At 34.8% G+C, this 19,227-nt stretch overlaps 1 protein-coding gene across 4 annotated transcripts in view; it reads left to right on the top strand.

The window, feature by feature from the left end:
• The window catches only part of LOC143200139 (glycogen debranching enzyme), a 21,953-nt gene extending 2,726 nt beyond the window's left edge, over positions 1 to 19,227 (top strand). For 2 of the 4 annotated variants that reach the window (XM_076410513.1, XM_076410514.1), the window contains exons 3-24: positions 368 to 2,589; positions 2,645 to 2,984; positions 3,264 to 3,426; positions 3,481 to 3,811; positions 5,717 to 5,893; positions 5,952 to 6,121; positions 6,173 to 6,425; positions 6,484 to 6,683; positions 6,737 to 6,990; positions 12,723 to 12,931; positions 12,988 to 13,191; positions 13,248 to 13,414; positions 13,475 to 13,627; positions 14,276 to 14,453; positions 14,516 to 14,694; positions 14,752 to 14,932; positions 15,437 to 15,744; positions 15,802 to 15,963; positions 16,432 to 16,682; positions 17,675 to 17,860; positions 17,922 to 18,149; positions 18,209 to 19,227. In XM_076410513.1, coding sequence (XP_076266628.1) covers positions 368 to 2,589; positions 2,645 to 2,984; positions 3,264 to 3,426; positions 3,481 to 3,811; positions 5,717 to 5,893; positions 5,952 to 6,121; positions 6,173 to 6,425; positions 6,484 to 6,683; positions 6,737 to 6,990; positions 12,723 to 12,931; positions 12,988 to 13,191; positions 13,248 to 13,414; positions 13,475 to 13,627; positions 14,276 to 14,453; positions 14,516 to 14,694; positions 14,752 to 14,932; positions 15,437 to 15,744; positions 15,802 to 15,963; positions 16,432 to 16,682; positions 17,675 to 17,860; positions 17,922 to 18,149; positions 18,209 to 18,259 — 6,567 coding nt within the window. In that variant the 3' untranslated portion in view covers positions 18,260 to 19,227. Of the gene's footprint in view, positions 1 to 69; positions 237 to 367; positions 2,590 to 2,644; positions 2,985 to 3,263; positions 3,427 to 3,480; positions 3,812 to 5,716; positions 5,894 to 5,951; positions 6,122 to 6,172; positions 6,426 to 6,483; positions 6,684 to 6,736; positions 6,991 to 12,722; positions 12,932 to 12,987; positions 13,192 to 13,247; positions 13,415 to 13,474; positions 13,628 to 14,275; positions 14,454 to 14,515; positions 14,695 to 14,751; positions 14,933 to 15,436; positions 15,745 to 15,801; positions 15,964 to 16,431; positions 16,683 to 17,674; positions 17,861 to 17,921; positions 18,150 to 18,208 lie in introns of those variants that run through there. The other 2 variants (XM_076410516.1, XM_076410515.1) reach the window with 2 other exon arrangements.

Genomic DNA, 19,227 nt, shown 5'->3' with positions numbered 1-19,227 from the left:
TACACATGAAATATTTACAATATACAGCAAAAAATATTACAATAATACAATTATAATTGATAACATGCGATTTCTTACTATTTGTTATTATATTTGGCAATAATGTTGCATGTGTAATTGTCAAAGTCACCTTGAATATCGCAGTTTAAATTTTATATTTTCTTACAAACGCATAATTGTTTACCGGTATGTATTGTTATTCCGAAATATAAGTGTAGTGTAACATTTTTTTATTTGTAAGTAATCTATATCATTCTGTTAAAACAATATATTGTTCTAGTATTCATTTAAATATTAAATTAATCCTTTTTATTCATTTATTATAACATAAAACTGTTCGTTTCTAAAGAAAAATATATCATTTTAGATAACAGGAACGAAGAGGAAGGAAGAAGAACCTGCAGAAGGAAATAAGCAAAATGTCAAAGGGAGCGGAACAAAAGTTGGAGCTGCAAATAAACCAGCTTTAACTAAAGGTAAAGGGAAAAAAGCTGAGGAGCCCACTTTTCACACGAAATTATCAACGCCCATCGAAGAACTAATTGAAGAAACCATAAATGAGGAAATTAATTTGAATCAAAATTCTGCCACAAATAAATTAAAAAGGAAAAAGAAACCCCTCAAAAAAGAAACGGGCCCAAGCAAATCAGTAATTGAGGAACCTGGGAGTAGTTCATCAAAAGAAGCGGCTCCAGTTAAAAGTAAGAAGAAACTAAAACCACCAGTTGAACAAGATGTTAAAGAGGATGTTAAGGTGTCTTTCATAACCGTTAAGGAGAAGGCACGCAAAAAGAAGATCAAAGTTCCATTGGAGAAGCAAAATTCTGAAGAGGTTTTGCAAAGTGTTATTACCAAAGGAGTTGTCAAGAAAACACAATATTCAAGGCCCTCTATTAGTGAACATTACAAACAGAGAGACACAGTTAAAGACAACTCTAATCCTACCCAGTCTTCCATAGATAGTAGTACCGGTTTGACTTCAAAAAGAGCTGAATCCAAAAAAAGCAAGCAAGTTTCTACTACCATTACATATGCAAGTGTTCTTATCAACTCTATACCTGATAAGACTGATACATTGGAAAAGGACGACACTGAATTACTGAAACAACATAACGAACTGAATGAAGCTTCCAGTTCCATAGAGGTATTAAGTGAGTATTCTGAAGATTTGGAAACCAATACTGAAACTACAGAAAACCAAAAACAACTCTGTCAAAAATCAGAAATAACATCTCAAAGGGATAACATAGAAAATCCACCCTCATCTAATAAAGAAGGTGAGGAAATTCAAGATTTAACTTTTGATGTTACTCAGCACTGCAATATACCACAACAGATTGAAGAAAACATATTGAGAATAGTTGACCTCACAGAAGAAGAGACTCTTGACACCAGAGAAGAAGTTACAAGTAAATTGGTGCAAGACTCTAATTTTGACAGTCTCTCAACTCAATCAATATCTAGCACCCAAAGTAAGCCTATTTTAATTGATGATTGCCAAAAGGAATTTAATGACCAATCAAAGAATAATTCACCAGAAACACACATTCTAGATCTAGAGTATCGAATAATTGAAAATCACTTTGTTGCTGAACCAATAGAAAATATTCTTGTAGAAAAAACTAATGGTGCAGGACTCACTGATTTCTCAAAAGAAGATAGTTTAAATTTGGAAGCAGAAGATAAAAACACCTCTGAACAATTAACTGATGCTCAAGAGAATTTTGAAAATGGATTTGTATATGATTATTTGTCAGATAAGATAGATCCCAACTCAGTCTCTCTATTAGAGGATCAAAATAAAACCATTATTGCTGAGAACTATTCAGAATCTCAGGATAATATCATTAAAGGACAAAGTACTTTTGAAATTACATCTGTATCTGTAACTGAGCCAACTTCCAATCCTCAAATAAAGGAAAAAGTTGATGCAGATTCAGTTAGTGAGAGCGACAAATCAAAATTAGATTTTTCAAATTTTATATGTACTCAAGGCGCAGATTCTTTTGAGAAACCACAAGAAACATCTTGCGACGCTGATACACATTCTCCAATTGAGGAACAAGAGATTCCACTTTCAGAGGACCAAGCTGGTTTAGAGGAGGAAGTTGAAGGAAATACTTCCGAGGTAGATTCCAGTCCTGAAGAGTCCCAAACTTTTGAGGAGGTCGTAGTTCAAGCGTCTCTAGCCGAAGAAGCTGATAATACATCCGGTAACACAGTAACACCTTCAGTATCAAGTGATTCTAAAAAAATACAAGTCCAAGAAACTGTGAACACCCCCTTTGGAAATATGGCACAGATAAGAGTTTTAACACTGAACGATAAGGAACACCAAGAATCTACAATCTACCGTATTGAGAAGAACTTTATATTACAGTTTAGATTAGGGCCCTCGTTGCTTGGAAGAAAAATAAAGCTTTACTGTAACTATCCTCAAGGCTCCGCTGATTTTAACAGAGGCACATATCAACTATTGGAGTGGGTTCAAGATGAGGGTTGTAAGAATGCCGACGATACTGCGTTATATACCTCGATTGAAGCGAACATTTCGGGAAGTTTTCACTATTATTTCATTTACGAGAACGAGTAAGTACCTTTTGGTAACGAACACTTAATATTTTGCAACATACTAAATATTTAGGGACACGGAAGACAGGCAAGGATCCGGCTATTTTCTGGTCGATCCGGTGTTGAAATATGGAAATGGCGAGGAACTACCGTTGGACTGCATTCAGTGTCAGACGGTGTTGGCCAAACAACTGGGTCCTTTCTCTACGTGGACTAAGAAATTGCAGGTAGCCAAGGAATCGGGATATAACGTGATACATTTCACGCCGATACAAGAGTTGGGAGCTTCGAATTCGTCGTACAGTTTGAGCGAGCAACTGAAACTGAACCCGTTGTTTGACGAAGAAGACGGGACTAAAATAACTTTTGAGGACGTCGAGAAGTTCGCCGCGCACATCAGGAAGGAATGGAAGGTATTTAATGCGCTTTATACGAGGGTTAATCTATAATTATTGATAATAGAAAAATATAGCAGGTTTTTATTTGTTTTGGGTAGGGAGAATTATTACTAACTTCAAGGGTGGCAATGTATATGTGTTTCGGCGTGGAAGAAATGAGAATGCAGGTTATTTATTGAATAAAACTAGTATTTTGATAGTATTCCCAAATACAATTGTCTGATTTATGTTCTTCTATTCTCAATGATTACAGCTTCAACCTCAGATTAATTACTTTCGAAAACATTATTTTAGGTACTGTCGATTTGCGATATTGTCCTGAACCACACGGCAAATGAGAGCAAGTGGCTCAAAGATCACCCAGACGCCACTTACAACTGCGTGAACTGTCCTTACATGAGACCAGCGTATCTTTTAGATGCCGCCTTCCACACATTCTCCATGGACGTGAAAAAAGGTATTTTATCATCGGTTATAATCAAGTTAAGACTGTTTAACTCTAACTCCTCAGGAAATTACGAGCATCTCGGCATCCCCGCTGAAGTATGCACGGAAGAACACTTAAGTGCCATCCGGTACCATTTCAAAACGCAAGTTCTGGAACCGTTAAACATTCCCGAACTTTTTACGGTGGACGTGAACAAGTACTTGGAGGAGTTCCTGTGTCTCGCCAGAAAGACACCTCCCGTTAGTAAAGATGGCAGTGAAAATACCGCCGAAATAATCGTGATACAAGATCCGGAATATAGGCGGATTAAATCCACCATTGATTTGGAGTTGGCCTTGAAAATCTACAATGTTTACAGACAGGATTGTTTCGATGAAGAGTCTCGAGTGAAGAGGTAAGCAAACAGTTTTTGGTTATGACCTAGAATTAGCATATTACATTTATTGAGGTCATGTATTATGTAATGTTAGATTTCATCAATATTCCAATAACTTTTGATTGTATACTAACTGAATAATAACTAGATTGTGTAAATATTGTCATGGTTATTAAGATTCCATTCATTATATGGGACTTGATATGACTTAAAATTACTAATCGGTTTGTTTAGTATTAGAATTATTAATTTTTAGTTATTTAATGAGTTTTTTGAATGATTGGCTTAATACCTTCCGAAGGAGTGCGGTTCTTATGTATTCTTATTTTATTTTTTAACACTTTTATCCACACCTTATTGATACATTTTTTCTTGTTTCGTCGTATCATTTCAATTCCTATTTCCAATTAATTTATTACAATGTTACTAGTCGTTACCGACTAACCTACAATCTGTCTTTACAATAACTTAAATCTAGGTACATATCTAGGAGGACCCATCAGCACTATCTTATCTGTGTGCTGTTCTGGTGTTATCCAAGAGTTGTATTACTTTGATATTGACATGAGAATGAAATCTGTCCAATTCTTTTGTTTTCTTTAGGGACAGTCGGTATAATCTCGTTTTTTTTTCAATTACATCTGTTGTGCATAGAATGCACCTGGTCAATTGTTAAATATCACTACATAGTATAAAACAAAGACGCCTTTTCTGTCCCTATATCCCTATGTGCGCTTAAATCTTTAAAACTACGCAACGGATTTTGATGCGGTTTTTTTCAATAGATAGAGTGATTCAAGAGGAAGGTTTATATGTATAATACATGCATAATATTACTAAGGCAACATTGCTAATTTTAGAGGTTTCTAACGTGATGTCGTAAATTAACCTATTTTTTTAGGCTTATTTAGCAATTAGCAAAAACGCTGCCTAACCCTACGAGTTAGATCAAATTAATGTACTACAGTATTGTACACCATAAAAAGGTCTACAAAAAAGTCCGCGATGGTATATGTTTATCTTTTAGGGATAACCCACATTAACCATTTTTATTGTTTACTTTTTACGTGAGAAAATGGCTTATTTACGAAGCTATTTTAAGCAATACGGCATTAATCCTTATCGAATTAAGTACCTTAAATACAGTGTGCAATTAATATAGATCAATATGGTTCCTTACAGCATGTAAATTAAACAAATATTTTCGGAGATATTACAAATTTAAAATTTGCGTTTAAAAATGTGTAATGTAATAAAAATTGTATGAATTTAGATATTCCAAAGATAGCAGGAAATCTTCATAGTAAGTATAGGGGAAGAGGAATTGTTTTACTCCAAATTTAATGCGTGCAGGCCAAGGGCAGTAATGAATGAACCAAAAATACTGGATCGATTTTAATCATGTTTTCATTGAGTGACATAGGCATATATATTTTATGCCCGTGCAAAGTCGGAGCGGGCCGCTATGTTTTTATATACAACGTTCATATTTTTTTTGTAGTGTATTTAATTTAGTATCAGCATTGCACCCGTGCGAAGCCGGGGCGGGTCACTAGTTTATTAATAAACCCAAACTAGTGTGTAGGTATTAGATTTTTTCCCCTCAATAATCATATTTCCGACAAATTATGCTTTTTTCCATCACGTTCTTGGACTGCCTTTTTTCTCTTTCGTCTGATGTTTCGTATTATTGTGTGATTTTTTTTATGCCAATGCCTCGGTTATTTCATTATCTGGAATTCCCCTGTGGATGGAAATCTAGGGAAACAATATTTTGTTCTGATTAGAAGATGTAAAATTGTTCAAATCAAGGAGTGGTGGGAAAATGGGGAACGAAAATATGTAGCTAAAGAACTGATGTTTTAAGTATATAGCTTTGGGGAAAACCATAAGATTTACCAATCCCTATTTATTTTTTCGCAGATGTACAGAAGATTTGAAAACTAAACTTGATACGTTGAATCAAAAAATAATCGATGAAGTCAACGACGATCTGAACGCCGCGGTCGAGAACGTCATCTGCGGGATCCGATACTACAGGGTCCAGGCAGACGGTCCTCACTTTAAAGATATCACCGAGAGTCATCCTTTGGTTTATCGGTGAGTAAATCCACCAAACGAAAGCGACAAAACCCCTGTTAAAGGACTGGCCTTCTAGATATTTTACTGATTTTGGATCGCCGACGTCCTTGGAGGAGTGCGAAGCGATAATGTACAGCGATAACGGGAAGTACTTGATGGCGCACAACGGGTGGGTGATGAACTCGGATCCCTTGAAGAATTTCGCGTCTCCCGGAACAAAGATTTACATAAGGAGGGAGCTGATTGGTAAATATTATCGGATTATGTTTCCGTGAAGCTCTGACGACTTTCTTCCAGCGTGGGGTGACAGCGTAAAGCTCCGTTACGGCGACAAACCCGAGGATTCGCCATTCTTATGGGAACACATGAGGAAATACGTTGAGACGACGGCCAAGATATTCGACGGCGTACGTTTGGATAACTGCCACTCTACCCCTATCCCCGTAGCCGAGTACCTGTTGGACTGCGCCAGGAAAATACGACCCGATCTCTATGTCGTCGCAGAACTGTTCACCAATTCCGACTTAACCGATAATATATTCGTCAACAGGTGAGATAACCAACAATAACTCGTAGTTCTCAATTTCATACAACGTTGTTTCATTTAGACTGGGTATAACATCTTTGATTCGAGAGGCAATGTCAGCCTGGGATTCTCATGAGGAAGGACGCTTGGTGTATCGTTACGGGGGTATGCCAGTAGGCTCGTTCTACCAACCAAACGTGAGACCCTTGGTTCCGATGGTCGCTCATGCTCTCTTCCTGGATTTAACGCACGACAATCCAAGTCCTGTCGAGAAAAGATCCGGTAACTTGATGCTCCCTCATTATTCATTCGATACTCATAACTTTGTGTTGCAGTTTTTGATTTACTGCCGAGTTCTGCTTTGGTGAACATGGCATGTTGTGCGAGTGGTTCGAATCGCGGTTACGACGAGTTAGTTCCTCACCATATCCATGTGGTTGACGAAACCAGGCAATATACCGAATGGACCGATGATGATGTCCTACCAGAAGATAGTACCCGTTATGTTAACGCCAAAAGCGGTATTATTACTGCTAAAAGGGCCTTGAACGAGCTACACTACCGTTTGGGAAAGGAAGGTTATAATCAGGTAGGTATTCTCATTGATGGTTTTAACTGAAAACTCGTACGGTGTGATATATTGAAAAATCGATTTTTTTCACAAAATCACAGTTATAACATATGGTAGAAATAATTATGTATAATTATAAATATAGTAATTTACACTAACCTACAATAATATGAACGAAAATTACTAAACGTAAAAAGTTGGAAAATGGCAACATTTTTCACCTATTAAAAAAAAGCTAAAAGTTGCAAAGTATATTCATTGTGAGGTGAAATAAACGAAAATCCCATTTAAATTGCTCTAGGATTTATATTTTTTAAAATATGTGACATAAGCACAAGTCCATTAATTTTTCGAAAGTACTATTTTTATTGCATAACTTAGAAACTAATACAACTATATTAAATTTATTATACTACCATTTGATGCAGCGTAAAATTCTTTATAATCTCTGAAATTTCCATTAACTTACGATTCTTTTAACGTGAATGAGAACAAAACCTTTGAAAATGGCAAAAAATCTCAAATTTTTACGACTATATATATGGAAAAAGTGCCAATTTTTTTTGTCTCTCGGATCAAGTTAAAACTCTGAAAATAAATGTATTTTGAGGTGAAATAAACGAAAATCCCATTTAAATTGCTTTAGGATTTATATTTTTTGAGATATGTGACATAAACAGAAATCCATTATTTTTGTGAAAATACTATTTTCATTGTATAAGTTAAAAACTAAAAATTGTATGGAATTTATTATACTACCATTCGATGCAGCGTAAAATTCTTTATAATCTCTGAAATTTCCATTAACTTACGATACTTTTAACGAGAATGAGAACAAAACCTTTGAAAATGGCCAAAAATCGCAAATTTTCACGACTATATGTATGGAAAAAGTGCCAATTTTTTTCAACTCTCAGATCAAGTTAAAACTCTGAAAATAAATGTATTTTGAGGTGAAATAAACGAAAATCCCATTTAAATTGTATAAGTTTAAAACTAAAAATTGTACGGAATTTATTATACTACCATTCGATTTGGCGTAAACTTCTTTATAATCTCTGAAATTTCCATTAACTTACGATACTTTTAACGAGAATGAGAACAAAACCTTTGAAAATGGCCAAAAATCGCAAATTTTCACGACTATATATATTATATGGAATTTATTATACTACCATTCGATTTGGCGTAAACTTCTTTATAATCTCTGAAATTTCCATTAACTTACGATACTTTTAACGAGAATGAGAACAAAACCTTTGAAAATGGCCAAAAATCGCAAATTTTCACGACTATATGTATGGAAAAAGTGCCAATTTTTTTCAACTCTCAGATCAAGTTAAAACTCTGAAAATAAATGTATTTTGAGGTGAAATAAACGAAAATCCCATTTAAATTGCTCTAGGATTTATATTTTTTGAGATATGTGACATAAACAGAAATCCATTATTTTTGTGAAAATACTATTTTCATTGTATAAGTTAAAAACTAAAAATTGTATGGAATTTATTATACTACCATTCGATTTGGCGTAAACTTCTTTATAATCTCTGAAATTTCCATTAACTTACAATACTTTTAACGAGAATGAGAACAAAACCTTTGAAAATGGCCAAAAATCGCAAATTTTCACGACTATATGTATGGAAAAAGTGCCAATTTTTTTCAACTCTCAGATCAAGTTAAAACTCTGAAAATAAATGTATTTTGAGGTGAAATAAACGAAAATCCCATTTAAATTGCTCTAGGATTTATATTTTTTGAGATATGTGACATAAACAGAAATCCATTATTTTTGTGAAAATACTATTTTCATTGTATAAGTTAAAAACTAAAAATTGTATGGAATTTATTATACTACCATTCGATTTGGCGTAAACTTCTTTATAATCTCTGAAATTTCCATTAACTTACAATACTTTTAACGAGAATGAGAACAAAACCTTTGAAAATGGCCAAAAATCGCAAATTTTCACGACTATATGTATGGAAAAAGTGCCAATTTTTTTCAACTCTCAGATCAAGTTAAAACTCTGAAAATAAATGTATTTTGAGGTGAAATAAACGAAAATCCCATTTAAATTGCTCTAGGATTTATATTTTTTGAGATATGTGACATAAACAGAAATCCATTATTTTTGTGAAAATACTATTTTCATTGTATAAGTTAAAAACTAAAAATTGTATGGAATTTATTATACTACCATTCGATTTGGCGTAAACTTCTTTATAATCTCTGAAATTTCCATTAACTTACGATACTTTTAACGAGAATGAGAACAAAACCTTTGAAAATGGCCAAAAATCGCAAATTTTCACGACTATATGTATGGAAAAAGTGCCAATTTTTTTCAACTCTCAGATCAAGTTAAAACTCTGAAAATAAATGTATTTTGAGGTGAAATAAACGAAAATCCCATTTAAATTGCTCTAGGATTTATATTTTTTGAGATATGTGACATAAACAGAAATCCATTATTTTTGTGAAAATACTATTTTCATTGTATAAGTTAAAAACTAAAAATTGTATGGAATTTATTATACTACCATTCGATTTGGCGTAAACTTCTTTATAATCTCTGAAATTTCCATTAACTTACAATACTTTTAACGAGAATGAGAACAAAACCTTTGAAAATGGCCAAAAATCGCAAATTTTCACGACTATATGTATGGAAAAAGTGCCAATTTTTTTCAACTCTCAGATCAAGTTAAAACTCTGAAAATAAATGTATTTTGAGGTGAAATAAACGAAAATCCCATTTAAATTGCTCTAGGATTTATATTTTTTGAGATATGTGACATAAACAGAAATCCATTATTTTTGTGAAAATACTATTTTCATTGTATAAGTTAAAAACTAAAAATTGTATGGAATTTATTATACTACCATTCGATTTGGCGTAAACTTCTTTATAATCTCTGAAATTTCCATTAACTTACAATACTTTTAACGAGAATGAGAACAAAACCTTTGAAAATGGCCAAAAATCGCAAATTTTCACGACTATATGTATGGAAAAAGTGCCAATTTTTTTCAACTCTCAGATCAAGTTAAAACTCTGAAAATAAATGTATTTTGAGGTGAAATAAACGAAAATCCCATTTAAATTGCTCTAGGATTTATATTTTTTGAGATATGTGACATAAACAGAAATCCATTATTTTTGTGAAAATACTATTTTCATTGTATAAGTTTAAAACTAAAAATTGTACGGAATTTATTATACTACCATTCGATTTGGCGTAAACTTCTTTATAATCTCTGAAATTTCCATTAACTTACGATACTTTTAACGAGAATGAGAACAAAACCTTTGAAAATGGCCAAAAATCGCAAATTTTCACGACTATATGTATGGAAAAAGTGCCAATTTTTTTCAACTCTCAGATCAAGTTAAAACTCTGAAAATAAATGTATTTTGAGGTGAAATAAACGAAAATCCCATTTAAATTGCTCTAGGATTTATATTTTTTGAGATATGTGACATAAACAGAAATCCATTATTTTTGTGAAAATACTATTTTCATTGTATAAGTTAAAAACTAAAAATTGTATGGAATTTATTATACTACCATTCGATTTGGCGTAAACTTCTTTATAATCTCTGAAATTTCCATTAACTTACAATACTTTTAACGAGAATGAGAACAAAACCTTTGAAAATGGCCAAAAATCGCAAATTTTCACGACTATATGTATGGAAAAAGTGCCAATTTTTTTCAACTCTCAGATCAAGTTAAAACTCTGAAAATAAATGTATTTTGAGGTGAAATAAACGAAAATCCCATTTAAATTGCTCTAGGATTTATATTTTTTGAGATATGTGACATAAACAGAAATCCATTATTTTTGTGAAAATACTATTTTCATTGTATAAGTTAAAAACTAAAAATTGTATGGAATTTATTATACTACCATTCGATTTGGCGTAAACTTCTTTATAATCTCTGAAATTTCCATTAACTTAGAATACTTTTAACGAGAATGAGAACAAAACCTTTGAAAATGGCCAAAAATCGCAAATTTTCACGACTATATGTATGGAAAAAGTGCCAATTTTTTTCAACTCTCAGATCAAGTTAAAACTCTGAAAATAAATGTATTTTGAGGTGAAATAAACGAAAATCCCATTTAAATTGCTCTAGGATTTATATTTTTTGAGATATGTGACATAAACAGAAATCCATTATTTTTGTGAAAATACTATTTTCATTGTATAAGTTAAAAACTAAAAATTGTATGGAATTTATTATACTACCATTCGATTTGGCGTAAACTTCTTTATAATCTCTGAAATTTCCATTAACTTACAATACTTTTAACGAGAATGAGAACAAAACCTTTGAAAATGGCCAAAAATCGCAAATTTTCACGACTATATGTATGGAAAAAGTGCCAATTTTTTTCAACTCTCAGATCAAGTTAAAACTCTGAAAATAAATGTATTTTGAGGTGAAATAAACGAAAATCCCATTTAAATTGCTCTAGGATTTATATTTTTTGAGATATGTGACATAAACAGAAATCCATTATTTTTGTGAAAATACCATTTTCATTATATAAGTTTAAAACTAAAAATTGTACGGAATTTATTATACTACCATTCGATTTGGCGTAAACTTCTTTATAATCTCTGAAATTTCCATTAACTTACGATACTTTTAACGAGAATGAGAACAAAACCTTTGAAAATGGCCAAAAATCGCAAATTTTCACGACTATATGTATGGAAAAAGTGCCAATTTTTTTCAACTCTCAGATCAAGTTAAAACTCTGAAAATAAATGTATTTTGAGGTGAAATAAACGAAAATCCCATTTAAATTGCTCTAGGATTTATATTTTTTGAGATATGTGACATAAACAGAAATCCATTATTTTTGTGAAAATACTATTTTCATTGTATAAGTTAAAAACTAAAAATTGTATGGAATTTATTATACTACCATTCGATTTGGCGTAAACTTCTTTATAATCTCTGAAATTTCCATTAACTTACAATACTTTTAACGAGAATGAGAACAAAACCTTTGAAAATGGCCAAAAATCGCAAATTTTCACGACATATGTATGGAAAAAGTGCCATTTTTTTTTCAACTCTCAGATCAAGTTAAAACTCTGAAAATAAATGTATTTTGAGGTGAAATAAACGAAAATCCCATTTAAATTGCTCTAGGATTTATATTTTTTGAGATATGTGACATAAACAGAAATCCATTATTTTTGTGAAAATACTATTTTCATTGTATAAGTTAAAAACTAAAAATTGTATGGAATTTATTATACTACCATTCGATGCAGCGTAAACTTCTTTATAATCTCTGAAATTTCCATTAACTTACGATTATTTTAACGTGAATGAGAACAAAACCTTTGAAAATGGCCAAAAATCTCAAATTTTTACGACTATATATATGGAAAAAGTGCCAATTTTTTTTTATCTCTCAGATCAAGTTAAAACTCATTTTCATTGTATAAGTTAAAAACTAAAAATTGTACGGAATTTATTATACTATCATTCGATGCAACGTAAAATTCTTTATAATCTCTGAAATTTCCATTAACTTACGATTCTTTTAACGCGAATGACAACAAAACCTTTGAAAATGGCCAAAAATCGCAAATTTTCACGACTATATATATTATATGGAATTTATTAGACTAACATTCGATGCAGCGTAAATTTATTTATAATCATACCTCACCAAGTCATTAATATAACACCATTTTCGTCGGTCTATTCCACAGGTGTACGTTGACCAAATGAATAGCGACGTAGTAGCTGTCACCAGACATAACCCCGAGACGCATTCCAGTTTCGTCCTCGTGGCTTTCACCGCCTTCGGTCATCCCGATATCAACGCCGGCAATTACCAGATCGATCTGAAACCTCTCCGAATCGAGGGAGTTTTAGACGAAATCGTTCTGGAAGCCTCCATGAGCCACGTCAACGGAAGGTAACTCCACACCCGCTCTGTATGACATTTAGTGTAATTCTCCAACGCCTTCTTAGATCCGGCGGTTCAAAATTCGCCAGATTCGAGAATTTCGTTAAAGACCCAACATGGATCAACGGCGTGTCGGAATACGAGGTCTCCATCAAGCAACACATTCAAATCAACGAGTCGGACGTGTTCGAAGAGGTTTACTCCGGCACCAAGAACATGTTCCAGTTGAATTTCCGGAACTTCAAGCCCGGATCGGTGGTCGTCATTAAGTAATCATCAGAAACCTTGTTTTTTACTCCCCAAAAACACGATTCACTTGTTTTAGGGTCTCATTGCCCAAAGAAATGGGCGAATCGATCAAGAACGTGAGGGAATTGATAGGCAGTTTTTCGGCCAAGAAAGATTCGGAGTTGAATCAAATCATAGGCAGGATGAGCCTGGCTGATATAAACAGGGCTCTGTACAGATGCGATCAAGAGGAGCGAGATGAAGGTGATCTAACGACCGATGATGATTTGGTCATGTATTTATCGTTGACTATCTGCTTTTCAGGAAAAGGTTTAGATGCGTACAACATACCCAACTTTGGACCTCTTGTTTATTGTGGATTACAAGGGTTTATGTCGTTACTAGCCAATATCCGACCCAATAATGATTTGGGGCACCCGTTCTGTGGTAACTTACGTGATGGTAATTGGATGATTGGTATGTATAGTCGTAGTTAAGTGTTTTATGTAGTTTAAGAACTTTTTGAACAGACTTTGGTGATGTATCTTGATTATTACACACTATTTTATTGATTTATCAATAAAATCAAGTAGCTAATACATTTTATTATTTAAAAATCATTCGTACAACAATATTCAACCTCACTAGTAGAGCCCAATTGTTTTTTTTCTGTTGTTTCAACTTTTCCTACGAATTAAGCACCTTTTCTTGTGGGTTTAAAGTCGTTATAAAAATATTTCAAATTGAGTCCTTTCTCTTCTGGCATGTGAATGTTTCTTCAAAGTTGGACCCGTGTTATTTTGTGTTATGATGTTTGAAAATGATAAAATAAAAAGTTATTCTGTAGATTCGTCCTCAGTCCAGAAATAATCATGGACTGTGGATGGATGGATGTATGGATTATCTTAACATGAATTATTTAGCTTTTTCTTTCACGGTCTTCTAAAAATTCGACGTTGCTTTCGATAATTACATTCTCTTAAATTCAGCAGAAATTATGAGCATACAATAGAAAAATTGGAAAGAAGAAGAGTAACAATTATGTTTGAAGTTTAATATAGTGTACGATTGGTTCATGGTGTAGAACTGACGCACCCACCTTGTTTAATTTATATTTTTTTGTAGATTATATGTGGAAGAGATTAAAAGTGGACGAAGGAACCAAGGAATTGGGACAATGGATAGAAGAACATATCAAATATCTCTACAGTGTACCGCGATACTTAATCCCTTGTTACTTTGACGTTATTGTAACTGGAATTTACGTTAAATTATTGGATCAGAGCTACAATCTTATGTCAAAGTAAATAATTTATTCCGGCAAGACCTAATTTTTGTATTTATTCACGCTTTATGTTATTGCAGCTTCGTTAAATTTGGATCGACATTCGTCAAGGGTTTGTCGCTGGGGTCTCTCCAGTTTGGCGCGTACATCAAGTCGGCCGATTTGCCCGCTCTCTCACCTAACCTGGCACCACCGAAACCACCGACCAGGAAGAATAACAACAACGAAGACGTGCAGGCCTGTGTGTCTTTATCGGCTGGTATGAAATTAGGATTTTGTGTGGTGTGATGGTGAAATAAAATGTTAATCTTGGCAGGCTTGCCTCATTTCTCCGTCGGATACATGAGGAATTGGGGACGGGACACTTTCATCGCCCTCAGAGGATTGTTTATTTTAACGGGCCGATACGAGGAATCCAGACAGCACATTCTTGGATACGCCGCTTGCTTACGTCATGGCTTAATACCGAACTTATTGGATGGTGGACGAAATTCCAGGTGAGTAATTGATAAAAATATTGTGCTTATAAATTAGTTTTAAAGGATTTTATTTTAATTTGAAGCTTTATTGTGAAAAATCGGTACAATGTGTTTTATTCAAAGTATTGTCCACGGATAGCCCCTACGTTTTCTCATCTTTTGGGACGGATTATTTAGGAATTCTATTTTTTCCTTTTTAATCGACAAATTTTTTGATACTCTCATAAGAAGTGACATGCTGCACAGATAGGTTACGACTCATATAGAGACAGGTAGTCTGGAAAATACGGCGGCGATCAATTGTAGTCGGTAGCGACCCCTATTGAAGATTTCATTAGGTTTTAGCAGATCATAGTATACTACATTAAGCTTATCCCACAAAATATGGATGGGAGTTATGGACGTTCGGCTTTGCCGTCGATGTTGATGCGTAATTTTTCGTAATGAATCCACTTTTCATCACCAGTAACAACATGATAAGTTTTCGTTGGGACGACGTTTGATGTTTTTTTTTCTGTTTAGATTTAATTGTCGCGACGCCATATGGTGGTGGCTATACTGTATCAAATCCTACTGCGAGGAGGTCCCCAACGGCATTCAGATCCTCTCGGATAAAGTTTCCCGGATTTTCCCCACCGACGAGTCGACCGCACAGCCGCCTGGCGCCGTCGATCAACCTCTATACGACGTGATACAGGAGGGCCTCAAAGTCCACTTCCAAGGATTAAAGTTCCGCGAGAGGAACGCCGGCAGACAGATCGACGAGCACATGACCGACGCCGGTTTCAATAACCAGATCGGCATTCACCCCGAAACTGGTTTCGTGTTTGGTATGTTTTCTATATAACTTGTTGCAAAATAACATTTCGAATACCTGTAATCCGTAGGCGGTAACCAATGGAACTGCGGCACGTGGATGGATAAGATGGGATCATCGGATAAAGCCCACAATCGTGGCAAACCCGCCACTCCGAGAGACGGCTCTGCCGTTGAACTGGTCGGTTTGTCCAAGGCAGCTATTTCCTGGTTATGGAAACTGAATCAAGAAGGTATTGTATCTTTAATTTTTTAAAATATTTATTCTCTTAGCATTCCACAATCTGCCCAATAGAAAATAAGTATTGGATGGAAGTTATGGTAACAATGACTTGTTGAAGATCACTATATTACTCTAAATCTATTCCGTGTGTCTATTAATCAGGTTGGACAGTAGTAAATATTGCAATCTACTCACAATCTTACAGAGTACTTTATACTGGCATTTTGGAGCACACTCGTTATATTTTCCAGGGTTATATCGCGGTGAATTAAGTTATTACTCTTTATTTTGATATTTCTGAAGGATGTCTATGTTGTATTTGCCAGTTGTACCTCACAGTTTGATATCATATGTCTATATAGGCCTAAGAATTGACTTAGCAGCAATACCTCATTATCCAAAGATAATCTGGTATTGTATACTAAAGATAATATCAGTTTAAGCCTAATTTATCACTAAATAAATGTTATTTTCACAGGACACTATCCGTATGATGGCGTTGAGAGAATTCACAAGAACGGTTCGACTACAAAGTGGACGTTCAAGGCTTGGGCCGAGAAGATCCAGCAGAATTTCGAGAGCAAATTCTGGATAGGCCCGAAGCCGTCGTCCGACGAGACTAGGGCGGACCTGATAAACAAAAAGAACATCTACAAGGATTCGTTCGCAGCTTCGCAGCCCTGGACGGATTACCAACTTAGATGCAATTTCCCCATCGCCATGGTCGCGGTTAGTAATGTTGTTTTACATGTTGATTTTATACTGCCTAACATTAAAAATAATTTGGATTCCTATTTATAATTTTATTCCTATTCTCGTCTAATTTCATCAGTGATTCCAAAAATTATTCTATATTCTGAGAAATTCGTTTTTCTATATTGGTACACCTTTTAACTGTCAAAATATAAATAATCTATTTGGGGATTACAAACGAAGGTAGTCGAAAGATATATTGCATTTTTTAAAAAATACCGCTATTTTTGGAAAAAGCGGAAAAGAATACCGATAAATCATAAAAATCATCGAAGTTTTATTATTAACGGTAGCCTTATTGCTTTAATGCTAAATTCCATAGCACTCTTGTTGTAATTGGCGAAAATTAATTTGTTTTGGATTGTTTTAAAGAGTGATCTTATTCGAGATCTTCATTTGTCGCATATCGTCAAAGTTCCAGGGTCAAGGTAACAGCGATGAATCTTCTGTAGATTGGCAGCCCTGCAGTACTGCGCCTTTGCGACGGGCACCAGCTCGACTTGCAGTATTATATTAAAGCTGAACGAGCTTAATCATCTTTGAGTAATATGTTCATCCTCAAGTGATTAAAAATTCGACAAGAATTTTGAAATTCGCATTTAAAATTGATTGTTTTGACAAAGAGACAATACTGCATGAGACATCATGCCCTGGTCTCCATATCCGCCAGAAAAAAAACTCTTATCGTTGTTCTGCGAGTCCAGATTGGACAAAAAGTTAATCACTGACACAGCTCGAGGCTAGCCCAAAGAGGCTTAAACAAACTGTATTCTTTACGAGGTCTCTGCACTCTTAATCAGTAAGTATTTTCACCCACAATAAAATAACTCGGTAGTATTTGCAATCGTTATTATCAAATTTTTTCCAAGGCCTTCTTCAACTCTGTCAATAATTGTTAGGAGACTTATTGCCCGATAGTTTTTACACCTTTGATTTGATTTATTGCTAAGTAATGTTTGTTTTACCAGGCACCGGAGCTGTTTAATCCTCAACACGCCTGGGCCGCCCTGGAACAGGTCGAGAAGTACCTCCTGGGACCCCTGGGAATGAAGACGCTAGATCCCGAAGACTGGAACTATCGAGGCGATTACAACAACTCGAACGACTCCGACGATTTTCATATTTCCCACGGATTTAATTATCATCAAGGACCTGTAAGTCTTTTTTGTACCTTGATATGTTTTCTTGATTCTCTATATGTATTCTTCGTTACAGGAATGGGTATGGCCCGTTGGGTTCTTCCTCAGGGCAAAGCTGATATTCGCCGCGCAAAATAACATGCTGAAGGAAACAGTCGCCGCTACCAAAATCATACTATCCAAGCATTTCACCGAACTGCAGACGTCTCCCTGGCGTGGCCTACCCGAACTAACCAACAGCAACGGTTCTTATTGTAAGGATAGTTCCCGAACCCAAGCCTGGAGCATGTCCTGTATTTTAGAGGTACGTTGTTTGTTTCGTTGTTGATTTCGTGAATGTTATCGAAACCTATGCTATTTCAGGTTCTGTACGATCTACAGCAAGTTGAATCGAAACAACTCATAGCCAATTGACTTAGTAGTAATTTGCTTATCAATCAAAGTAAACTAGTGCATAATATTCTCGATGGAAGTTCGAAATTTCTTAGGAGACCGAAGATTTACACTGAGACCTGTTCGTCAGTGAGAACCGTTCCGAAAGACTGTACCGTAGTTAGAAACATATTTTTCAGCTATAGCGATAAATTCATCAAGGAAAACGAGATGCTCTATTGTCGTGAATATAATTTAAATTGTTTTCATTGGACTGATCGAGGCTTGCTGGTCGAGAACGACAAATCCCCGGGTTCGAGTCGTTCCGATCACGTCATACCGTTCTATATGAACTGTTCCGATAAGAACCCCTTCGGGTACGAGTGCAACGCTGAGACCGAGCGTTTTTCTAGGTTTAGCTCGAAGAAAACGTTTCCTATAACCGCCGTCGTTCACTCTCATGCCGCTTTCGCGCATCACCGCAAAATACTCACGTCTCCGTATAATAGGGATAGTCGTTTCGAATTCGCCAAACCTCCAGCTATCGTAGATTTGGACGAGATTATTCCCGTCGTAGAAGAGGCAGCTTCGTTTAATAATAATCCGCGAGGACGGTATCCCAGCGAGGGCGACCTCCTGGTCCTGGATCCGTTGCTCTTGGAGATAATGCCGAGGAAGAGGCCGAAAGCTCCCCTCACCGACTCGGAGCAGAACAAGATAGCAAGGATAACGATAACGTACGTCTTGGCTTTCTTCGCGCTTGTTTTAACCACATTTTTTATAATTTATTTAGCGTAATTGCTGTTTTTATATATATTTTTATATTCTCCGGTTGTGAGACGCTTCTTCTGGGAGCCCGGCGCTTCGCCAGATATTTCGTCTTAAATTGTTAACGGATTTGTTCTATTTGAATTTTTAAAATATAAACAATAAATTGTTTTTAGATATAGGATTGTTTTTGAGATTTATTATACTTACATAAGAATTAAAATATATATCTATTCAATGCA

This window comes from Rhynchophorus ferrugineus, unplaced genomic scaffold, assembly GCF_030347505.1.
Source record: "Rhynchophorus ferrugineus isolate W39M unplaced genomic scaffold, kcgeb_rfMv2 rfM7, whole genome shotgun sequence".
NCBI lineage: Eukaryota > Metazoa > Arthropoda > Insecta > Coleoptera > Curculionidae > Rhynchophorus > Rhynchophorus ferrugineus.
This window is presented reverse-complemented; position numbering and strand designations above follow the sequence as displayed.